This window comes from Podarcis filfolensis, assembly GCF_964270895.1.
Source record: "Podarcis filfolensis genome assembly, chromosome: 2".
Classification (NCBI taxonomy): Eukaryota; Metazoa; Chordata; class Lepidosauria; order Squamata; family Lacertidae; genus Podarcis; species Podarcis filfolensis.
This window is the reverse complement of record NC_139605.1, coordinates 71,732,672-71,753,728: the sequence shown is the minus strand read 5'-3', so window position 1 is coordinate 71,753,728 and position 21,057 is coordinate 71,732,672. Positions and strand designations below refer to the sequence as shown.

General features: G+C 41.2%; 1 protein-coding gene across 2 annotated transcripts in view; it reads left to right on the top strand.

Annotated features, from left to right (window-relative positions):
* JAKMIP2 (janus kinase and microtubule interacting protein 2) overlaps window positions 1-19,830 on the top strand; it is a 90,848-nt gene extending 71,018 nt beyond the window's left edge. Inside the window, exons 5-22 of one of the 2 annotated variants that reach the window (XM_083593922.1) lie at window positions 286-384; window positions 1,022-1,168; window positions 3,479-3,619; window positions 4,401-4,457; window positions 6,105-6,224; window positions 7,809-7,937; window positions 8,074-8,157; window positions 8,719-8,781; window positions 9,631-9,729; window positions 10,854-10,952; window positions 11,416-11,469; window positions 12,085-12,150; window positions 13,901-13,969; window positions 14,144-14,221; window positions 15,682-15,885; window positions 16,573-16,638; window positions 18,212-18,284; window positions 19,335-19,830. In XM_083593922.1, coding sequence (XP_083450048.1) covers window positions 286-384; window positions 1,022-1,168; window positions 3,479-3,619; window positions 4,401-4,457; window positions 6,105-6,224; window positions 7,809-7,937; window positions 8,074-8,157; window positions 8,719-8,781; window positions 9,631-9,729; window positions 10,854-10,952; window positions 11,416-11,469; window positions 12,085-12,150; window positions 13,901-13,969; window positions 14,144-14,221; window positions 15,682-15,885; window positions 16,573-16,638; window positions 18,212-18,262 — 1,626 coding nt within the window. In that variant the 3' untranslated portion in view covers window positions 18,263-18,284; window positions 19,335-19,830. The remainder of the gene's footprint in view (window positions 1-285; window positions 385-1,021; window positions 1,169-3,478; window positions 3,620-4,400; window positions 4,458-6,104; window positions 6,225-7,808; window positions 7,938-8,073; window positions 8,158-8,718; window positions 8,782-9,630; window positions 9,730-10,853; window positions 10,953-11,415; window positions 11,470-12,084; window positions 12,151-13,900; window positions 13,970-14,143; window positions 14,222-15,681; window positions 15,886-16,572; window positions 16,639-18,211; window positions 18,285-19,334) is intronic. The other variant, XM_083593923.1, reaches the window with a different exon arrangement.
* Window positions 19,831-21,057: the final 1,227 nt, after the last annotated feature.

The window sequence follows — 21,057 nt, the reverse complement described above, 5'->3', positions numbered from 1 at the left end:
TACAGTTGCCCAACCTAAGCAATGGTATGCAGCAGAATAGACTTACCAGGTCCAGTGGCATTAGACAGACTAAGGTGGTCGCCTCAGGCAGCTGAACTTTGGTGTCATGAAAAGGCAGCAAGTTGTAATTTATTTCATTTGCCACAGTGGGGTTCAAGGGAAAGGTGCCTGTGGGATTTTCTTCCTCAGATGCCAAAATAACTTGTCTGGCCTTGGGCACTGCAATGACAGCAGTTTGCCTATATGCAGCTGTTGTATTAAATGATTTAAACATTTCCTTTGCAGGACCTACGCAGAAACCAGAAGAGGATGGCAGAGCTCAATGCTACCATACGGAAACTCGAGGACAGGAACACACTGCTGGTGGATGAGCGGAATGAACTGGTGGGTGCTTTTAGCAGTTTTTTCAGCGGGGGTGCTTGAAAGCTGTATCACAAAGAACAAAAGGACCTAAAAGGGGCCATGAGTTATTATTTTGTTTATTAAATTTCTATACCACCCTTCATCCCAGGGTCAAAGGGCGGGTTACAGCATAAACCAGATGGATGATTTACATGGCTCCTCATCACTTTTAGATGGAAGGAATAAGCACCACATGAGTAGGAAAGACAGAGGGCAAACACAAGCACATTCCCTAAAGAGGTGGGGAAGATCTCTCCTCCAAGATTTAGTCCAGTGGAAGCCAATGCAGTTCCCGGCAGATGTTGCTGGACTCCAACTCCCATCATCCCTGACTATTGGCCAAGCTGGCTGGGGACTGATGGGAGTTAGTGTCCAACAACATCTGGAGGACCAGAGGTTCCCCATCCTCTTTCAAAGCACCTTTAGTGCTCTAATCTCCCACCCCACCCCCACAAAAAACCCTCTGCCTTCAGCTTTAATTAAAGTTAGAATTAGCATGTTATCATTCATTTCCTAAATTGTACTAGAGACTCCCTTGCACAGTAGACACCAGCAATGAGAAACGAAATGAAGAAATGAAGAAAGGGGTTTCTCTTATGAGTTATTATTGTTGTTGCAGTTGAAACGTGTTCGGGAAGCTGAAAAACAATGCAAACCTCTTCTGGAAAGAAATAAGTGCCTCTCCAAGAGAAATGATGAACTCATGCAGTCATTGCAGCGCATGGAGGAGAAGCTCAAAGCAATCGCTAAGGAGAATTTAGAAATGGTTTGTACTGAGTGTACAGAACATTTTTTTCTACTTGTGCATAGTAATATTGGCAAGTTTTTGCCCATAAGTTTTCTTTACAGTGAATTTCTGGGATTTAACCGCAAAAGGCAAAGCTGACACTTGATCTCATTAGTTGATAAAGGCTTTTCCTTCTTCAAAATTGAGTGTGAATATTTCAGAAACTTGAAACAGGGAGATTATCAATAGCTAAAACCAGTCAATTTCATGCTGACCTTTGTCTGGTTGTAGCTATGACATTGTGGCATTTGACACATCCAAATTGAACATCCTGGTGCATACAAACTGAACACAGCAACCTGCATGCCTAAACTTCTTGCATTTCACAGACTAAGAAGTTTATTCTAGCATAAGCTTTTCATGGACTACAGTCCAATTCATCAGATACATGGTCATAAAGACCAATGCAAACTTTGTACAAGCAAATCAGGATTGATACTCATTAAGCAGGTTGCATAGAGCAGCATCCATGCATGCAAATTTACATGTGAGCCTCCCAATTCTCACTTAAACTATGCTTGCGTTTGTACACGTGAACATCCAGCGCGCGCACACACACACACACACCAATATTCCCTTTGTGAAGTGGCAGGAGAGGGATTCTTTCCCTTGAACCACACCCCACAGAAGAGATGTTTGAACCATTCCCAAGTAAGCTGCCTCCATTTGCTTCCCTTGAAACTTCTCCTGAGGTTTCTTTGTGTCAAGAGTAATTGACAAGCAAGAGCATTGTAAAAAGAACAAGGAATAATTTACACTGATCTGTTTCAAATCATTTCCCAACCTGCTCTCCGCTGCACTTTTCTCTTTTGAAAAAACAAAAACTTTGTAAGCCTATATCAAAAGATATGTTCAGTGATTCCTAGTCTGCAAGTAAATGGGTCGGGATTCATTTTAATGATTTTATGCAACAGAACTGGATGTCTAATTCTCCACGAAGTAAAGTTACAAACATAAGCTGTTTTTAGCATAAATTAATTTTAAGCAACAAATAAAATCCTAAGCATTTATATTCAGAAGTCCTACTGATTTTAGGGACTGTCAGAGCTGCCCAAGGTCCCAGCTCACAAAGGACCAACGCTGCTTCGTTGTTAAGTACAAAAGTCTTTAATGAAGTACAGTTTCACTTCCAGAGCCGCAGCGCGCAGCTCTACGTCTCAACTGTCAGACCGCTGATGCTCCATCTGAGTCTCCTCCCCCCAGACACCAATTTAAGACTCTAGCCTTACTCCACCTCTTCCTCTGTTCCTTCCGCCTCTGGTTCCGCCTGGCCGTTGGGGTCTCGCCCTTTCTAGACTCTTCTGACGCTGAGTCCCCTGAGCCTTCCCCCTCCCTCCGGCGGGCTTTAGGAGCTGGTTCCCCATCCGGGTCTCCTGCTGTTCCCCGCGCCTGTACATTTGAACTTGGCGCGCACGCCCAGGCGGTAACTTTTCTCCTGACCGTTTCACTGCTGCTGCTGTCACTGCTTCCCCCTCTGGGGGGGCTAGCTGCAACTGACCTCCCCTCCGTTGGAGGCGTGGTCAGCCCTGACTCACTCTCTCTCCCCGCTGGAGGAGACGCTGGCCCTGACACATGTGACTCTTCCCCCCCACTACGCTCTGGTGGGGAAACTGGTCCCGATCCCCCACTGCTGCTTTGGGGTTCCCCTCTGGCTCCTTGTTTCTGGTGCGTCCCCCCTGGGACCCCCCTTGCCCTGACCATAGGCGCCCCCTTCTGGGAATCTTCTGATTCGCTGGAGAAGCTCATGGAATCTCTCGGGCCACTGTCATACTCCCCTACGCTGCCCTCGGATTCTTCCCCTTCGCTCTCCATTTCCTCTCTCCCCAGTGCTCCTGCTCCTGAGTCCCTGACAGGGACTTACTCCCAAGTAAGTGTGTTCAAGTTCTCAGCCCAAATCACAGAATTTAACATTCATACTATAGTGCAGGACTTTCAGCTCTGGCAAGGTTTTGTTCAGTTTTCTAAATAAGGGTGTATATCTGCCATACCCTCAAGACCATAGCAAGAGAACACTTCTTCTTTTTTTAGAAACTATTTATGTCTACCTAGAAATGCACAAAGTGGAAAAACTGCAGCCTAACTCCCTGACATCCATAATGATTTCACACTTAAGGCTTGAGGCAACAAAACAAAACAAAATACTAAAAATAGCCATGCCAATTTGGATGTCAGATTGTAGACACCTGGCAGAAAATGCTGCTGAAGCAGAAAATGTTGTTTAAAAGAAATTTAAAAGAAATTACTTGTTTTTAATATTCAGGGGTTGCTTTTGTTTTGTTTGCTACACAGAAAGAAAAAATGACATCACATCCTCCTCTGAAGAAATTAAAATCTCTCAATGACTTGGATCAAGCTAATGAAGAGCAAGAGACTGAATTTTTGAAGCTTCAGGTTATAGAACAACAGAACATAATTGATGAATTGACACGGGTAGGTTGACACTTCTGCAAGACATTAGAAGTAGAGGAGTAGCTCCTGAAAGCTATCATTATGAAAAAGCAAGATGACCTATAATTATGGAAGCATTTCTCATATCCTGAAGTCAGGAGCAAGGCTCCCAGACCACATAGCAATCCTTTATTATTATTAATAACAACAACAACATTTTTATTTGCAAATTTAACAAAGAAAATGAAGAAAAAGAAAATTATAGATAACAGAAAGAAAAAGAAATAATATAATAATAATATGAATAATATCAAAAACAACCATCAGTTCACTTTGTGGATACAATGACCATCAGTTACTGCATCAAAAGTGAAACATTAACTTATAAGAGAAGCCTGCCACATATCCAAATAGATATCAACACAACATTGGCATTTATATGGCATGAATTAGTCTCCCACTGTTACGGGTTGTATATGGATTTCACCTTGACTTCTGTTCATGAGTGGGTGCCCTGTTGGCTGGATGGTGGTGCAGTCTGCCGCAAACTGAACCCATCACGGGCAGAATAATCGTGAGGATGGGTTTTTAATTCAGGGATGCGGAAAACTTTCCAGATTTTGCTGGACTCCCAGCCTGCAAGACCAATGGTTAGGGATGACAGGGGTGGCTAACCTTTTTCAACTCATGGCCTTCATTTCCTCAAGATCCCACCTTCCATTGGGTGAGGGCCAGAGACTTCTCAATGTGGGGAATATATTTGATGCCTGAGACTGAGCCTGTCCTACCGTGGCACTCACTGTTCCTTGCTCTTCTTCTATAGGATAGAGAGAAACTTATTCGTCGCAGGAAGCATAAAAGAAGTTCCAAGCCAATCAAGGTAAGACAAGCATAGAAATGTTTTGGAGAAAGAGGCTGTGCTGTATTTCATTACTGCAGAGCCCAATGTCGTGAGTCGCAGGCATTTTGGTGAGAAAGGCACTAGGCCTCGCAGACTTAGTTTTGCCAATAGAGACAATGAATTTGCACAAATAGCAGCAAATCCAGGATGCGTTTGCCAGGGGTGGAGCATGTGGAGCCAAGAAGAAAAAGGAGCGAAAAAAGCAGAGATTTGTGAACCTGCATGTTGAGCTCAGTACACTCCTGGACCTCATCTCCCTAGAGAGAGAGGAGCTGCAAATCTTCTGCCCGTTGACCATGCATATCCCATATGCTTTCCACCCCTGTGATGTCTTATCCTTTATGTGGGAATAAAAACATTATAATACAAGTATGCCTTAAATTCTCGTTGATCAGTCTGTCTGCAAAACAATTTCACTTCACTTGGCAAGTTTTAAGTGCTGATGCCAGTACTTTGCTATCCAAACCCACAGATTAAGCAGCTCTGTCATCTTACAGCATGACTCATCTTTCCTTTGATGTTTTCTAATTCAATTAGGAAGTCTGAAGGCACTAAGCTGGCGGGGGGGGGGACTGGATTTAACATGGCTTACTTCATAAAGTAGCAGTTACTTTAGCATTGTTCCTGTGCCTTAGCTCCAGCTAAGCCTGTAACCAAGCATAAGGACATGTAACTGAAGCAACCATATATTGCTTCCCTGTTTCACCCACACCCCTTCCCTTCCTCTTCTGTTTTCCCTGTGTCAGATTTTAGAATGGAGGCTCCTCAGGGCAGGGACCTCAGTTCTTATATCTCTGTAAAGCAGCATGCACAATGATGGAACTATGTAAATACATTGATAACAAATCAATAGCGGGTGCAACAACAGTGGGTTGTATACAGCGGCGTCCTCCTGATCAAGGAGGGCTCTTTGATCCATCTGTGATTCCTGAATTGCATGGGGTTAGGCGAGAAGACTCTTGTGGTCCCTTCCAACGCTACAGATCTGTGATTTTGTGTGAAGAAAAGTGGGAGGCAAACCATTTTCACTGATTCCCTCTGTGTTCCCCCTTCACCTCCCCAAATCTGCAAAGATGCTGGGGGGATTCTCTGGAAATGCATGGAAATGCAACAGGGGGCTGCAAGAGAAAGGGTGGCTGTGTGCGAAAATCACATCTCTCCCATTTCCATTCATGAAAGCCTGCACTAGATCAAGCAGCCTTCCCTGAGCAGAGCCCATTGCTAGCAACTGGAATCCTGATGCCCCTGTGCACTGATTTCAGTGAGATTTCTCTCACTTGCGCAGCACACCGTGAAGCTGTGTCCACATCAATGACTGCCACTACTCTGACACTGGGGGGAGTGAGAGGAGGAATTCTGGTGTACACTGTACTTCTAAAACAGAAAAGGGCCCACCAGTGACGCCATGTTTTGCGGACCCCAGCGCAGCAATCACATCAGCTTGCTGTCTAGATTTTGTGGCTCAGCAGGACATGATGAAATAGTCAGTGCAGAGCCAGCCAGGCTGCACCCATGTGCCTGAATCAAGAACGTAATGACTGGACTTGTAAGCATGACTGACTATTGCCTGTGGTGATGGAACAATACTGGCAGTATTTTTTCATGTGCGGTTTTTCCTCCCTTCAGAGACATATATTGGACACAGTTTATGGGGGTGATGATGACTCCATGGACTCAGAAACCTCATCCATGGCTTCATTCAGGACAGACAGAACACCAGCAACTCCAGACGAAGACCTGGATGAAGTAAGATATTTTGCCTCATACTATACACCCTGAAGGGCTAGCAGTGGGGACTTCTGCAGTGGCAACAATTTTTATTTTTATTTTTAAGTGACTGATCGGAATTTTAAAAACAGGAAGTCTGGGGCATGGCACAAATCTGAGCAAAATGTAGTTGTTTGATAAGTATTTGTTGAATAAACTATGTGAAACAGAGGACTCTCTTGTGACCTATTAAAAATATGCATTTTAAATTGAATTTAAGTTGGAGAGGGCCAAAGCTCAGTGGTAGAGCATCTGCTTTGCAGGCGCAAGGTCCCAGATTCAATTCCCAGCATCTCCAAGTTGGGCTGGAATAGACTCCTGTCTGAAATCAATGGTGTGAATCAGCTTAATGCAGCTTCCTGTGTTCCTAAACAAAAGGTAAACCATGGTATGGTTAGCTTCTTGTCAAAGACTACCATGTTGAGAAAAAATGTTGTAAATTTCAGTGAATTTCTTCACATTTTTAAATGTTTTTCTTGCTAATTCTTTGCCTTGTGTGTCATTTTGTTTTCAGAAAATAAATTCCCAGCTTTTTGAAAGCGTGATAAAATACCTTCTTTCCAGCTGAATAATCCATTCAGCTGAATTGACAGAGGCCAAACTACATGTGAATTCCACAATTATACTTCTGTTTGTTTGTTTGTTTGTTTAATGTGTAGAGGGGATCAGGATCAGGACTGGGGGGCGAGAGACTTACGGTATCTCTTCCCCTGTACCATTTTCCCACTGAAAATCCTCCCCTCCTTGCCGCTGCTATTTGCTCCCAAAGCAAGTAATAGCAAAACCAGCAAAACCTCATAGCAGTTGAAGGTGGGATGTTTTCTGCTGGAAAGCGGCATGGGAAAAGGGGTTGCATTTCCTGCCCTATGTGCAGTCCTGATAGCTTTGCCCCACCTTGGAAATGCTGTGAGTTAAATAGAGAATTCCAGTCAGGGCATTCAGAAATTTGTTTAGCATCATGTGCCATTTGACCAAGTGTTCTAGTATTGCTTAACTCTCAAAATAAGCATGGTGTTTAAATTGTGGGGAAAATTTATTTTGAAATATTGTATCTGGTGTGTTATAACCAGTCCTTTTTTTCTTAAAAAATGTTTAGTTCCTACTTATATTGAAATACTGCCTCTCAATGAGGCCAAACTTAGAGTCACAAAATGTTTAGGGGTATGTGTACCCCTGCAAACAACTACATTTTAAGTATGTTTACATCACATTTTTTGAAAGAGAACTGTTTGGTTTTTAAAGGAAACCATATATAAGAGAGAACACAAGCTACAACAATGCTCTCTTTAGGTTACATGTAAATTGTATTCCCTTTAATTTACAAAAAAAAAAAGTCCAGGAAGCAACAAACAAACCTTTTCCCTTTAAAAATATGTTATTGATGGTTGCGTTTTGATATGGTGACTCTTTAAATTTATGTTCATTAAACTCCTAAACAAAATACCAAACAATTCTGTGGCTTTCAACATGGTAAAAACCCTATACAATCCTTCCAAGTTTTTGCAATATACATTCCTACAGCTTATAACCACCTGAGACGTCCTTTATTTATTTCTCTGGCAGAGCTTAGCAGCTGAAGAATCAGAGTTGCGATTTCGACAATTGACAAAGGAGTATCAAGCCCTGCAGAGAGCCTATGCATTACTGCAAGAGCAAACAGGAGGTATCATAGATGCAGAACGAGAAGCTAAGGTTAGCATTTGCCATGGGCAACATTTCTCTAAAACTCAAACATACACCCCAAACTTAAAAACAGAGGAGGAGGAGAAAGATGCTGTAAGAAACTCATAGATGTGTCACATAATGTTGTGGCTATTCTTTTTAACAGGCACAGGAGCAGCTCCAAGCTGAAGTCCAGAGGTACAGAGCTAAAATAGAGGATCTGGAAAAAACGCTGGCCCAGAGAGGACAGGTATATTCTTTACAACTGGTGTTTTCCGCAGCTGTTTTCACCCATTGGCAATATTTATTTGCTTTTGCATAAAGAAGTTGTTAGAAGCATGGTTTGTTGTATGGGAAATAAATGCTTTGCATTACATGTCTCCACTATGTGAAAGGTGACATGTGAAGACCATAAGAGATACACAGAAAACTGTAGCAACACGCCAAACTGGGTGGTCATACATGTCCCACCCATTAAATGTAGCTACTTTCGATGTCCCACTTCCTACAACACAACTATGGATTAATTTGGTAGTAAGTGCAATATAAAGCTGAATAAGAGCTGAGTCAGCACAGTGAAAATAACATCCATTATTTTCTTAGTCATGGTGGCTTTAATTACTATCATGACTGTGGTTTCCTATCTCCCGCAAAAGTCAGCCCTTTCAGGGCCAATTCACGCAATACAATTTTTTTCAACCTGCATTAGTTCCGTTTAACAAAAAACTTGTGTCCATACACATCATAGTGTGTCTTCTTCATTGCATATCACACTTCTTTTAATGTTAAAATATTTCTTCCCATCAAACAGGACTCCCATTGGGTAGAAGACAAGCAACTTTTTATTAAGAGGAATCAAGAGCTTTTGGATAAGGTATGTTCAAAACCTGAATTTCTCGATTGTACATCAGTGCGTAGAATTTGGTGCTGAAAACTAGAGCCACTGTGCCTTATTCTGTCCAGGATTCCACATGCATGATAAGAAGCTTTTCATTTCTCTGCAAATTCTGAAAACAGTAGTCTAGGCAACAGGTCGGCAAAAAGCACAGATATCCAAACAATGCTGAAGTTTGCATAGGAAGAAAGTAAAAGATATTAATTCCAAAATGCAAGAAATAAAGAACAGATGAAAGATATCAAGATGAAACTTAATTGCAAAGAAAGGGCAGTAGTTGTAATCAAAAATAAAACAAGAGACTCTCCAACAACATCAGACAGTAAAAGTAACTTTTAGCAGCAATTTTTTTCATCCTTCTTCAGAGTTGGCCTTTCAGAGCAACTAAGAATTTTTCCAATTTTGCTCAAAGGCCAGTCCTTACACGATGCATTTAATAATATAAAACATGAAAACTGAAAAGTCATCCAAGAAAACTGCATGAATCATCAAAAATAATCTTCAAAAGTATCTCTTAGCCACAAGGAACAATGAATCCCTCAAAAGTCCCAAATCAGCACATGCAGATCTTGTTTTATGTGCCAGGTTGCTTTTGATATATTTCCATCAATTTTTAAAGGCAATTTATGCTTATAGCACATGACCTGTAACCTTTATAGGCTTTGTTATGTTTTCCATTATCAGGCTAACAACGAAGTTTAAACAGTTGGATAACTTTCGTTTTGGGGAGGGGATGGAATATTGCAGGGGAGAGAGTGGCAGTAACCAACTTCTAAACAAACATGGTCTGGAATCTCCACTAATTATACATTTACATTTGCCTTATAGATAGAAAAACTGGAAATCGATAACCATCGATTGCAACAGGAGCTGCAGGATGCCAGAGATCAAAATGAGCTGTTGGAGTTTCGGAATCTGGAGCTTGAAGTAAGACGCCGTGGACCCTTTATTGCAGAATGATTTTTTTATTATAACTTTGTGTTTGTGGTTTGCTGTTTGGAAGCTATTAGCTGCTTTGAATATTTTATACAGAAAAACAGAGTGCAGATACACAAAAATATATAAATGATCATTGATGAACAAAGATAACTGAACTGGGAAGAGCAGTGTGGAATAAAAGTTGCCCAGTTCCTCCCTCCCTCCCTTCCTTCCTTCCTTCCTTCCTTCCTTCCTTCCTTCCTTCCTTCCCTCTGAACAACAGTTGCTGGGAAGCACAATTGAGGAGAGTGCTGTTATGCTCATATGCTCCTTGCAGGCATCTCATAGGCATCTGGTCAGCCACCATGAGAACAGAATGCTGAACTAGTATTGACCCGATACAGGCAGAGCTCTTTGTATGTCCTTATGTTAAAGAACAACAGAAATAATTAGATGGGCTCACCACCAAGCTTCTCCAGGTACAAACAGTGCGCCACATTCAAGCTTGGTGTTGCTATTTCAGGAATTCCCCAGTACAGTGTCTCACTGAAAAATTCACCAGAGCATGCATTTTTAGTGTAGATCAGCTAATCCAGAATAATAACAGGCTCCAGATCTGTCACAATCACCCATATGAATAGTCTTCTTTGATATATGTTGACCATACCATTAATAGCAGATCAGTTCCCCCTGCTTTGTATAATATTTAATGAATAATATTTAATGAATTTAAATATTGTAAGAACAGATAAATAAAGTCAGTGCATATTTTTTAGAACATGCTTACTGGCATTTGGTAACCCAAATATTTCATTTCTGATTAACATTCTCATGATTTTTATTTTTTATTTAGTAAATATATATACCGCTTACTCAAAAAAAAAATATCTGTTGTTTATTATTGAACCTACTGATCGCTTTTCTTACAAAAACTCAAAGCAGCTTACAAACATACATTAAAACAAGCAAACCTACAGCATATATTAGACATAAACACTATATCTCAGCTGTATATTTGTCACTTCATTTTAAAGGATGAAGAACAAATTGCTTGAACAGGGTGAAAAAAGCAAAGTTTTCATCTGCTCAATGTACATAACTCTTCTAATTCTTACATAATTCTTACATTAAAGGAAAGAGAAAGAAGGTCTCCACCATTTAATCTACAAATCCACCCATTCTCCGATGGTGTAAGTGCTCTGCAGATCTACTGCATGAAAGAAGGTGTCAAGGTACGTTAGCATGGATTCAATAAAAAAAGGGAAAGATCCTATTGTCTTTTTTTTTAAACTAATTTCAGTTGTTAAATTGATCATCAAGGTACAAACAAACACATGAAGATACAAGCAGAGTTAGGATTATGGTGATCCCAATTTAAGCACATTCAAGGATCTCACTTGCATAGAGTCTGTACATTTAATCCCTGACCCTCCATTATCCAGTGTATTAGTCCATGTACATGCAAAGACATGTGACTTTTGAGTTCAAGGAAGTTGGGCACAGGATCAATGGGCCCGACCCTGATGAGCTCTTCCCAAAGTTCATTGAACACTTGAGTTTCGCTTTTATGAATGAAGTGTCTTAGACAGTAGAGCTGGATATGATTTTAAGCACTCTAGTTTTGTTGATTATACTGACTGTGAAAAGCCTTGATCCTTCTGTTCTTAATAAGTGTATTATTTTGTTTTTTAATAGGATGTTAGCATTCCAGATCTTATAAAACAGTTAGACATCTTGGGCGACAATGGGGTAAGTGATATGCATACCTGACAAGTTCATATTATGTACAGCACCACAAGGGAAACTTGTAAAGCTGCAGAGTAATGTAGCAACCTGTTTTTATCAAAGAGGAAAGCAATAGAACTGTGTTCGTGATCTCTTTTTTTCAAATTACTTTTTATTAAGGGGTGTTTTTTTACAAAGAAAATAGATAAACAGGGAAGAAAACTTTGTTTGAGATGTTTGGTTTTCAAGAAAGGTATCACCCAATTGTGCATTTTGGAGATATTTCTGTCAGTTACAAAGACTAGCCTTTTGTGGATAATAAAGGTTTTGTCTCTGATACAGAGTTCTGCACTCACCGCAGAATGTGATGTCCATGTTTCCCCATTCATTTGAAGAGGGAATGTGATTTTGCACAGTGCATCACATTGCCTGTACACAAAACTGCTTCCTCCACTTAAGTGAGTGGGGAAAGTCCATTAGGAGCATGGGAATACTAAGATACTAAGATGTATTGGACTATAGGAGAAACTGAATCGGAATTCTCTCCCTCAGAGAGACAGACAGAGAGAGAGAGAGTACTTATTTAGCAAACAACTGCTGCTTTTCTCAGTTTGATCTTTTGCCTTTTGAAATTTACAGAATTTAAGAAATGAAGAGCAAGTGGCCATAATTCAAGCTAGCACCGTGTTGTCCCTGGCAGAAAAGGTACTTTGGGGGCACTTGGTGTCTTTAAGTGTACATTATTTTAAGCTATTAATTGGAAAGCGATGTAGCACAGAATGAGAGGGGGGAGAGACAGAAATATTATCTGTCTGTCAAAAAGTATGTTGTCTTCTCATATGAAAGAATAGATAAGAGTAAAATATGATTCAGATGCATTCTCCACAAAAGGAAACATTAGTTTGTTCCTGCTTGTTTTTTAAATAATTTCATTCATCAATCCTGTTGTTCAGGTTGGTCTGGTTCTCGGATATAAGCCAAATCATTTTATTTTGCGACTGTTTACTACCTTTCAGTTGCCCAAGGCACTGCTCACTTTAACATTCTAGTTCCAGTAAGAGTTCATTACAGTTAAGAGTAAAAACCAGCATTTCATTGTTCAGATAAATGACAATTTGCTTGGCTTGAAAGCTCCCACTCTGTGAATAACAACAGATTAATGAGCAATGTGCACTTTAGCTAGCAGAGTCTGTCCTTGAAATGATGAGATTACTACCCAGAATGATGCACACACTAATGATTCACATTAACACAGACTGCCCTTTAAATGGAGAACAGGCCCGCAATTGGGTACATAGGGCATAGCCATATACTGAGACCATTGATCCATCTAGCTCAGTATTGTCTACATTTGACTGGTAGCAGCCCTCCATCATTTTTCAGACATGGTTTTCTCCCAATCCTACCTGGCAGGGATTGAACCTGGGACCACCTGCACACAAAGCAGATGCTCTTCTGCTGTGCCACAGCTCCCTGGCACTGATTCTGCCTGTGCTGTAAATGATAAACTGATGAGCTCTGAGCAGAAGCAGAACCACTCAGCCCTTTGAATGGGAAAAGATGAGCAACAGCAAACATGGGGTATCCAGGAAAAAATATCTCAAACATAGAAGACTTAGGTTTGGGAAGATGGAAGATGGAAATATCCACAAGAACAGACTTGGAAGGATTTGCACAAGTGGTTAAGAAATAGAACTTGCCTGGACTTGGCTCTTGGACAGGGTGGGGTAACTTGTAGACTTCTACATATTGCTGGGTTCCAACTCCCTTCAACCTCAGCCATTGTGGCCAATGGTCTGGGCTAATGGGAGGTGTAGTCTAGCAACTTCAGGAGGGCCATAGAGGTTCCCCACTGTTACCCTAGGCCACATTTTCAGTGCTTGAGATGTGAACAAAATGTCTGTGATTAGGGGTTTCTTTTTTTAAAACCACTGGGCAGCCACAGCCTCCTACCACATCTGGAAGAAAGAGGTATGGATCCGAGTCCAGCAAGGTTTGAGCCTTAAGCACACGCACACGCACATACACTTTATACAAATTAATGGCAAACAACTTCAGTAAGATATTTATTTATCCACATTATGAAAATTTATATCCTTACAGGTTACAGGTTGAGCCACAACCCAGTATACAAAACCACATAAACCCAACATTCTAAATGTTCTGTTTCATTCTATTATTTCATTGTGATGGTCTGCTGCTTTGTTGTTTGCTGCCCTGGGCTTCTTTGGGAGGAAGGAAATAGGATAGAAATGTCAAGATTAATAGATAACAAATGCATAGAATTACAGGTCAGTAAAATCAGGGCTGTTATCTGTTAGAATGCCATTAACTGCCTTTACAGCTGCTGAAAGAGAAAGCCGGTCAGAAGGCTCCTATTTCTTTTGTTTCTTGTTTTGACAAGAGTAATGAAAAAAAGATGCAAATAACTTTTTGGCCTTGCTCCTTTTTCTAGTGGATACAGCAGATTGAAGGGGCTGAGGCAGCTCTGCACCAGAAGATGATGGAGCTGGAGAGTGACATGGTAGGGGGAAAAACATAAACTAGACCTTCTTGTAATTGTTGCAGTCTTTGTCACACACATTTTATTATTTATTTCCTGAATGATTCTGAGCATCAAATATGTCCTTTGCTACAACTTCGTGAATAATTAATATTTGGGTTTGTTGCTTTTTTCCAAAATCATCCTTCATTGTAGGAGCAGTTCTGTAAAATAAAAGGTTATCTAGAGGAAGAACTGGACTACAGGAAACAAGCTCTTGACCAGGCCTATATGGTAAGTTGAAAGCAAGAGCTGGAATGAACACCAGCACATAGATCTCAGAACACTGATTACATGCTCCTCAATGTATTTGGGGTATTCTCATGTCAGCAGTTGGAATTGTGTGTGTGTGTTTGGGTTTTTAGAAGATAGAACATTTTCCCTATTGTGGAGGTGGGAGGGAAAGAATCAGCCTGAGCTATGGGTATCTTGCATATGTGAAAGCTCCATTGCCTACATGGAGCTTCCGTGGGCATAATGGCGGAAAAGGGTGCATATTGTTCTCTGTGTGCAAGGTTACATCTGCTGTTGAAGTGAATGGGAAAATCTAAATGTGACTGTAAGCATTCACTACAGTACATCTAAGTGGGTAGGCAGGTAGTTGATTTTAAACCTTCATGTAGAATTGTCATCATTTGCGTGGTGAGTTCCCACCTCCCCCCAGTGGAAATAAAGACACATGACACAATTATTTAGGTTAATGGGCTAAAAATGGCCACAACTTTATTGGTTACAGGTGATGAGTGGTATTGGCTTTGGCATTGGTCCTAACCGACTATCCAGCTTCAGCCTGTTTGCTTGAAGTCCGGGAAGGCTTAACCACCAGTAGGGGGAGACCTGCTGATGCACATCAACTAGGAACTCCCCTGGGGTCACCGCTCAGGGGCGTGTCTTAGGCCCTCACCTCCATAGGCTTCAGACAGGGCCACGCCCCCTGGAATCCTTTACCGGACTACCCTTCGATATGCGGGGGAGGTGATGGCGCTTCCTCCCCCCTTCATCTACATAACAATACCCATACCAATGCCTAACCGCCAATGCCGAGGAAGTTGTGACGATTTGCTACGAGGTAGGCGAAAAACCAAGTAGCTGGTGCCAATTTGCCAAGTGGAAAAAATTCCTACCAGGCCCCTTAACGGTGACCAACCGAGGTCCATAGCAAGGTCAAAAGGAAAAACATAAAGGGCTGGAGAGTAGGAAACCAGAGGAGCTGAGGCGGCAAAAGAGGGAGATCCCCAGCCGCGCCAGTGTAATATAGCACAAGCCACGCCAATCGGCTAGCCTAGGGATGACGCGGCCAGGGATTCCCTCAATCGCGCAGAGGCTGAGAGCCAGTCCCCGCACACGTGGAGAGGACGTGAAGCCCGCAACTCCACCTCCTCTCGAGTTCGGAAGTGGCTTTACCAAATTCTAGCGACTAATTAAAACACTATATATATATACATATGTGTAGACACACACCAAGAGAGAGAGAGAGGGGGGGAGAGAGAGAGAGAGAGAGAGAGAGAGAGAGAGAGAGAGAGAGAGAGAAAACTATCACAAACTTTCCGTTTTCATCCTGACTCCTCCAGTCTAGCCACCTTGTTCTTCTACATCATAGTTTTAAAATATATGCATGAATAGAAAACTCAGGATTATACCTACCCAAGTGGTTTAGTGTGAGGTTATACACCTTTTCCTCTTCCATTGCTTAGAGAATCCAGGAGCTTGAAGCCACTTTGTACAACGCTTTGCAGCAAGAAACAGTGATCAAGTTTGGAGAACTGCTCAGTGAGAAGCAGCAGGAGGAACTTAGGACCGCTGTCGAAAAATTAAGACGGCAGATGCTGAGAAAAAGCAGAGAATATGATTGCCAGATCTTGCAGGAGAGAATGGAGTTGCTTCAGCAGGCACATCAGGTGAGATTCAGATGACAGAAGAAATACTATTAGGTTTTATCTTGCAAAAATTGGCATTGTTATCCACTCTTTCATGGTCAATGCATTTGCCCTGTAAAACACCAGCAACAAATCAGGTAGACCTGTAGATTTTGCATCACATAAGGCACCTCCAGACTGGCAGTATTTCACAGGATGGAATCATACCAGGAAATTTAGGTTCACACAATTAAAGAATAAAAGCACACTGTCACCCTAGTGCAACAGATGCACTTAAAAAAAGAAATGGATTTTTTGCAGTTAGGAAAGTAATGCATTGAAAAGTGGGAAATGAACCAATGATTTACAAAATAAACATCCCACAAGCAAATTAGGATGAAACTCCAATAAACAGGTTGTCCGGAGGAACTCCAAGTGGTAAATAAGTACATGCTTTACTCACTTTCAGAAATTAAGGAAACCCAAACTTATTTTTGACATTTTGAGTCTGTGATCGTATATTCACTTACTTGGAAGCAAGCTCCATTTAACTCAATAGGACTTATTTCTGAGTAGACACGTATCAGATTGCACTGTAAGTAGAGTGCACATTAACTGCTCACCATCAATACAAGTTCTTAATTTAGAAATCTTAAATGGTATTTTCTCTCTCAAAATTCAGCAAACCTAAAGTTTCTTTCTCTTTTTATGTATGCATTTTATTTCTAGAGGATCAGAGATTTAGAAGATAAAACTGACATCCAGAAGAGACAGATCAAGGATTTAGAAGAAAAGGTTGGTTATTTACATATTTTAAAATGTGTAGAAGCCTAGATAGTTTAATATTTTATGCATTCCTTTCAGGTTTATTAAGTCTAATTGGTGTGAAATAATTGTTCCATTGCTTTGCATTTTTCACTCTACAGATTAAATTTTGCAGAGGCTTTTCTGTAAACCACTGCCTTTCTATTGGAAATCAGCTGTTTCTGTTAGAGCTGAGCCAAAATACTCCCTCCTTCACTTCAGTGCCCCCATGACTCATTGTGGATATTTGAAATGGACATGCGAACAGGAGTGAAGAATTTGCCCCACTACCCAGCAAGAATGGTTCTTACTCCCCATTGTTACTAGATGCTATTTTGCTTCCTCCCCACCTAGAAGACATCAGAGTAAGGGCTGAAAACTTTCTGTACCTGCCCTTACTTTGATTTGGCTTCAGGCTCAGACCATCAGAATGAGGGCAGGAGCAAAAAACCCTGACTTTGGCATCTTCTAGGTAGAAAAGAACTTTGAAGAATAATTGTGCTTTGCAGCAACAAGCACATAATCACTCCAACACTGGAGAAAAGTGATAGAGGACTATGGAAGGAGAATTAAGTTTCAGGATACCTTCCAACCCTCCAGGATGAGTGAAAAAAATGTTCTTTAAATAACTTTCAGCTCAGCTCTAGTGTCTATTTACTGCTATCCTATTTTAAAATTTACAAAGGGAAAGAAACACTGGCCTGAGATATTCGTTGTGATTCAGACTTGCAGATTTGCCCATATTTGTGTAATGGCTGATCAAGAGCAGTTTTTGTTTTTAAGTCAGTCATCGGATTTTTTTCTTCCTGTTAATGAATCAGACAGCTGGTAGTGCACTTCACAGCAGCAAATGGATTTTAACTGAAGAAGCCATCCAGCCTTTAATCTCTGTGTGAAAATCAAAGCAAAATATTGGCACTAATCCACCTATGCCATCATGCTGGAAATCGTTTCAGCGAAAAGAATCAACCCAAAAGATTTTCCATCTTGGTTAAGCATGAATAGTTGATGTTCATAATACAAAGGCTTTCCCTATTTACTATTTTTGCATGACCAAAATGTATCATTCTATCATTTTGCTAGTACAGATTTATACAGGCTGTCCAGTCTTCCACTCTAACCCTGTGTTGTGATCAAGACATGGGAGCTCCAGTGCACCCAAGGAAATAAAAATTGCACAGCAACACCCATTCTTGTGCCCACAAATTGGGTCCTTTCAGTGACATGAATTTTGATTCCTACATGTGCATCTGAGATCACACCTCTTTATCAGATCATAAATCCCCAACTATTCAAAGTCAGCCTAACAGGCTGATTTCCATGGAAACCTGCCAAGCTACTAAGCACGAGGCCTTTAATAATGATTTGTGCCAGTTAAATGTTAACAAAATGGATGCAACACTATAGTCTAAGTGATGTATCACTTCCAGGAGAAAAGGTTTACTGGAAGTATAATCATTATAATCACATGTCTAATGGAATTAGATGCTTATCACATACATCATAGTGAAAATAAATATTATATCCCCGAAAAATAATGTGTTCTTTCCCTCTTCCTCTGCAGTTTCTTTTTCTGTTCTTGTTCTTCTCTCTTGCCTTTATTCTTTGGCCTTGATGTCAAATGTGCCTCTTGAAAGGTAAGACTGCTTTCTTTGTTTTCCCTTAAAATACTAAGCCACACACATACCTCTTTCTAGGTTCTTATCCAAAGCAGCACAGCTGAATATCTAAACCAATGTTGATCCAGAAACAAGATCAATCAAGTGTGTTTCAGACCTTCTACAAAGGGCCATTTCATACATTATGCAGAGGCCAACTTGAGTTTTCCACAGGAAGTTGCAGCCAATCTCAGCTCCCTGAGTGGACCTTTCTGTTGTATGTGTTTGTAAACACATTTATTGCACTCAGACTTTACATTAGATGGTTGCTGTAATGTGTGGTGACCCTAAGGAAATGTGGAATGTTGCCTTTGTCCAGAATATATTATTGGTTGGTTCTAACCTTTGTCCTCTGTCCAGCAATCCTTCCCTCATTATTTTCCATAGCACCAGCTTTTGGTAATATAGAGTCTGAACCGTAAGTCATCATTTGGAGTGACTAGCTTAAGATGCAGAACAACAACAGCAAAAGATTTCATGGTTTGACTTCTCTTTTTATGTCTTTAGAGTATAATAAACTAATAGCTGCTCACCTAGACTGAACTGTCTTTGAAGACACTATCGAAGTAGAAAAAATACCCCCAAATTCTAAATTTAAAGATTGGTCTCTTCTAAATAAATATAAAGGAAGACACATATCTGGTTGCTTTTCAAGTCTCCTTATTAACAGTTGACATTTTACTTTGATTTGTATAGGTTGTTGCAAGCTGCCAGCACTCGCCACTATGCCCCACTCTCTCCAAACTGGTGTGGGAGATGAGCCAGGAAGGTCACAAGTGTCATCGCCCACTATGATGACATCACACGTGGGTGCTGTTTGCTTACCAGCCAGCACCATGATTGCTGCCAGCTGGGCAAGAGAGGGCCTAGCTGGGCATTACCTTAGAGCCATGTAAATGGTCCAGAGATGCTTAGAAGAGGGAGGAGATGGAAGGAGAGGGGAGAGCAGAGAGACTGGAAGCGGGTACTACTCTTTTGGTCATTTGAATGGTCCCCTTTTACCAGACGTGCTTTTCTCTTGCTTTCTAGAGTGATTGACTATACAGAAAAGTCCTCAAAGGGCAGATGCTTCCAAACACACGAAGAAGAGAACACTGTTTACAACCATTGCAGAACAAAGCAACACTCTGTCACCGAGAGACCACACCCACCATGTAGTTTTAAGCCATTACTTCAAGATTTGTTACTTGACAGTTCCCTGTCTAAAGCTACAAGATATGCTGCACTTAATAACATTCTATAAGGAGGGAGACAAATATGCCATCAGCATATATCACTAGGATTTTTATTTTATTTTTTATGGTGAAGAATCAGCAAGCAAACCACATTCAGTCGATTGAGTAAAGGTATGCCAGGCAAGGAACCAAAGTTACTATGAACAATCTATCCCTGCTGTGCAGGGGGGTTATTTTAAACACGGACACCAACTTCCCATGAAAGTCATCGACAATAAAGGGGACAGAGCAGAAGAAATGTATCCAGGACTCTTAAGGGGACAGTGACAATAAAACAGTTGATGTGGAAAGTCTGGCTTTCGTAATACAGGGACACTTTCTCTCTCTCTCTCTCTCTGATTTTAAACTCAGGAACAATGACAGCTGCAATGTGAACAAAAGGGGGGAAACATACTCTGTTTTTGTTTCATAATGGGTTGAAACTGACAATGGGATAGACGTGGTTGGAATGTTAATCTACTGCTGCCTGCAGTATAGCGTTGGTGATCCATCTAGTGAGAATGCCTGACAGCGCTCTTGAGGATTCCTAACAATGCTGTAGCCTTATTTGTCGTCAGGGTCCTTCCGCAAAGGGAGGATGGCTGTTACATCAAGTGAAGAACTTGACAAGGACGCAACACTCATTTCACTAACCGTTTAATGTATCTTCGGCCACTGGAATGGGGCGGAAAGGTCCTCCGGCAAAGAAATAGCTGTGTCAGAGAGGAAGCAAATGCCTGTTAATCAAACCTCAGCTTCCGAAGAGTTTCTGCCTCCACTCACTTGTACAAGTGAAATCCTCCTAAACAATTTGTTTTCCCCTGTCATGTTGTGTTTTCCCAGTTGGCCGCATGAACCAAAACGATGAAACCAGGATGTACCCTTTATTATCTCACCCATACATGACCAGTACATATCTTGCTGTTGAGGTTAGGCTTGCGTTCATTCATCAAGGCCTGCCTTTTAATGCAGCATTTATCTTCCAGGTGACAAATAACTCTCACTTGATTTTGCAAGGTTTCTTGCTGGATGTAGCACCTGCTTGTGGAAATCCCTGCTTAGAATCCTTGGTTTGTGTTTGGAGACGTTCTGATGACTGGCAACGTGCATTGAGGGCGGATGTCATCCCTGTGCTGAAGGCAGCAGTAGAGCCTGGTTTGTTATATAGCGTGCGGAGAACCTCAGTTCTGTTCCCAGAAGCCTGCACTGACCTTCTCTTCCATTTTACCACCTTATGCCTCTTCTCCCTTATAGAGATGGGAGAAAAAGCAAGGACTTATCTTCCACCTGTTCACCTGCAGAATTTAAATACCTTTAGAAATATAAATACGGCAAGCATTGAATTTGTTTGTGGTTGTTTGCTCCTAATAACAGTGGCCAACGTAAGATTATGCTATGCATTGCTTAGCATTCAGAACGGGGGCTTCATACAGACATAAAGCAAAGTCTCTGATTTTTTAAATGCTGGAATGCTGCAAGAGCACCCATTGGTTCATTGCCATGCCATCATGTCTAACATTCATGCACATTTATCACCC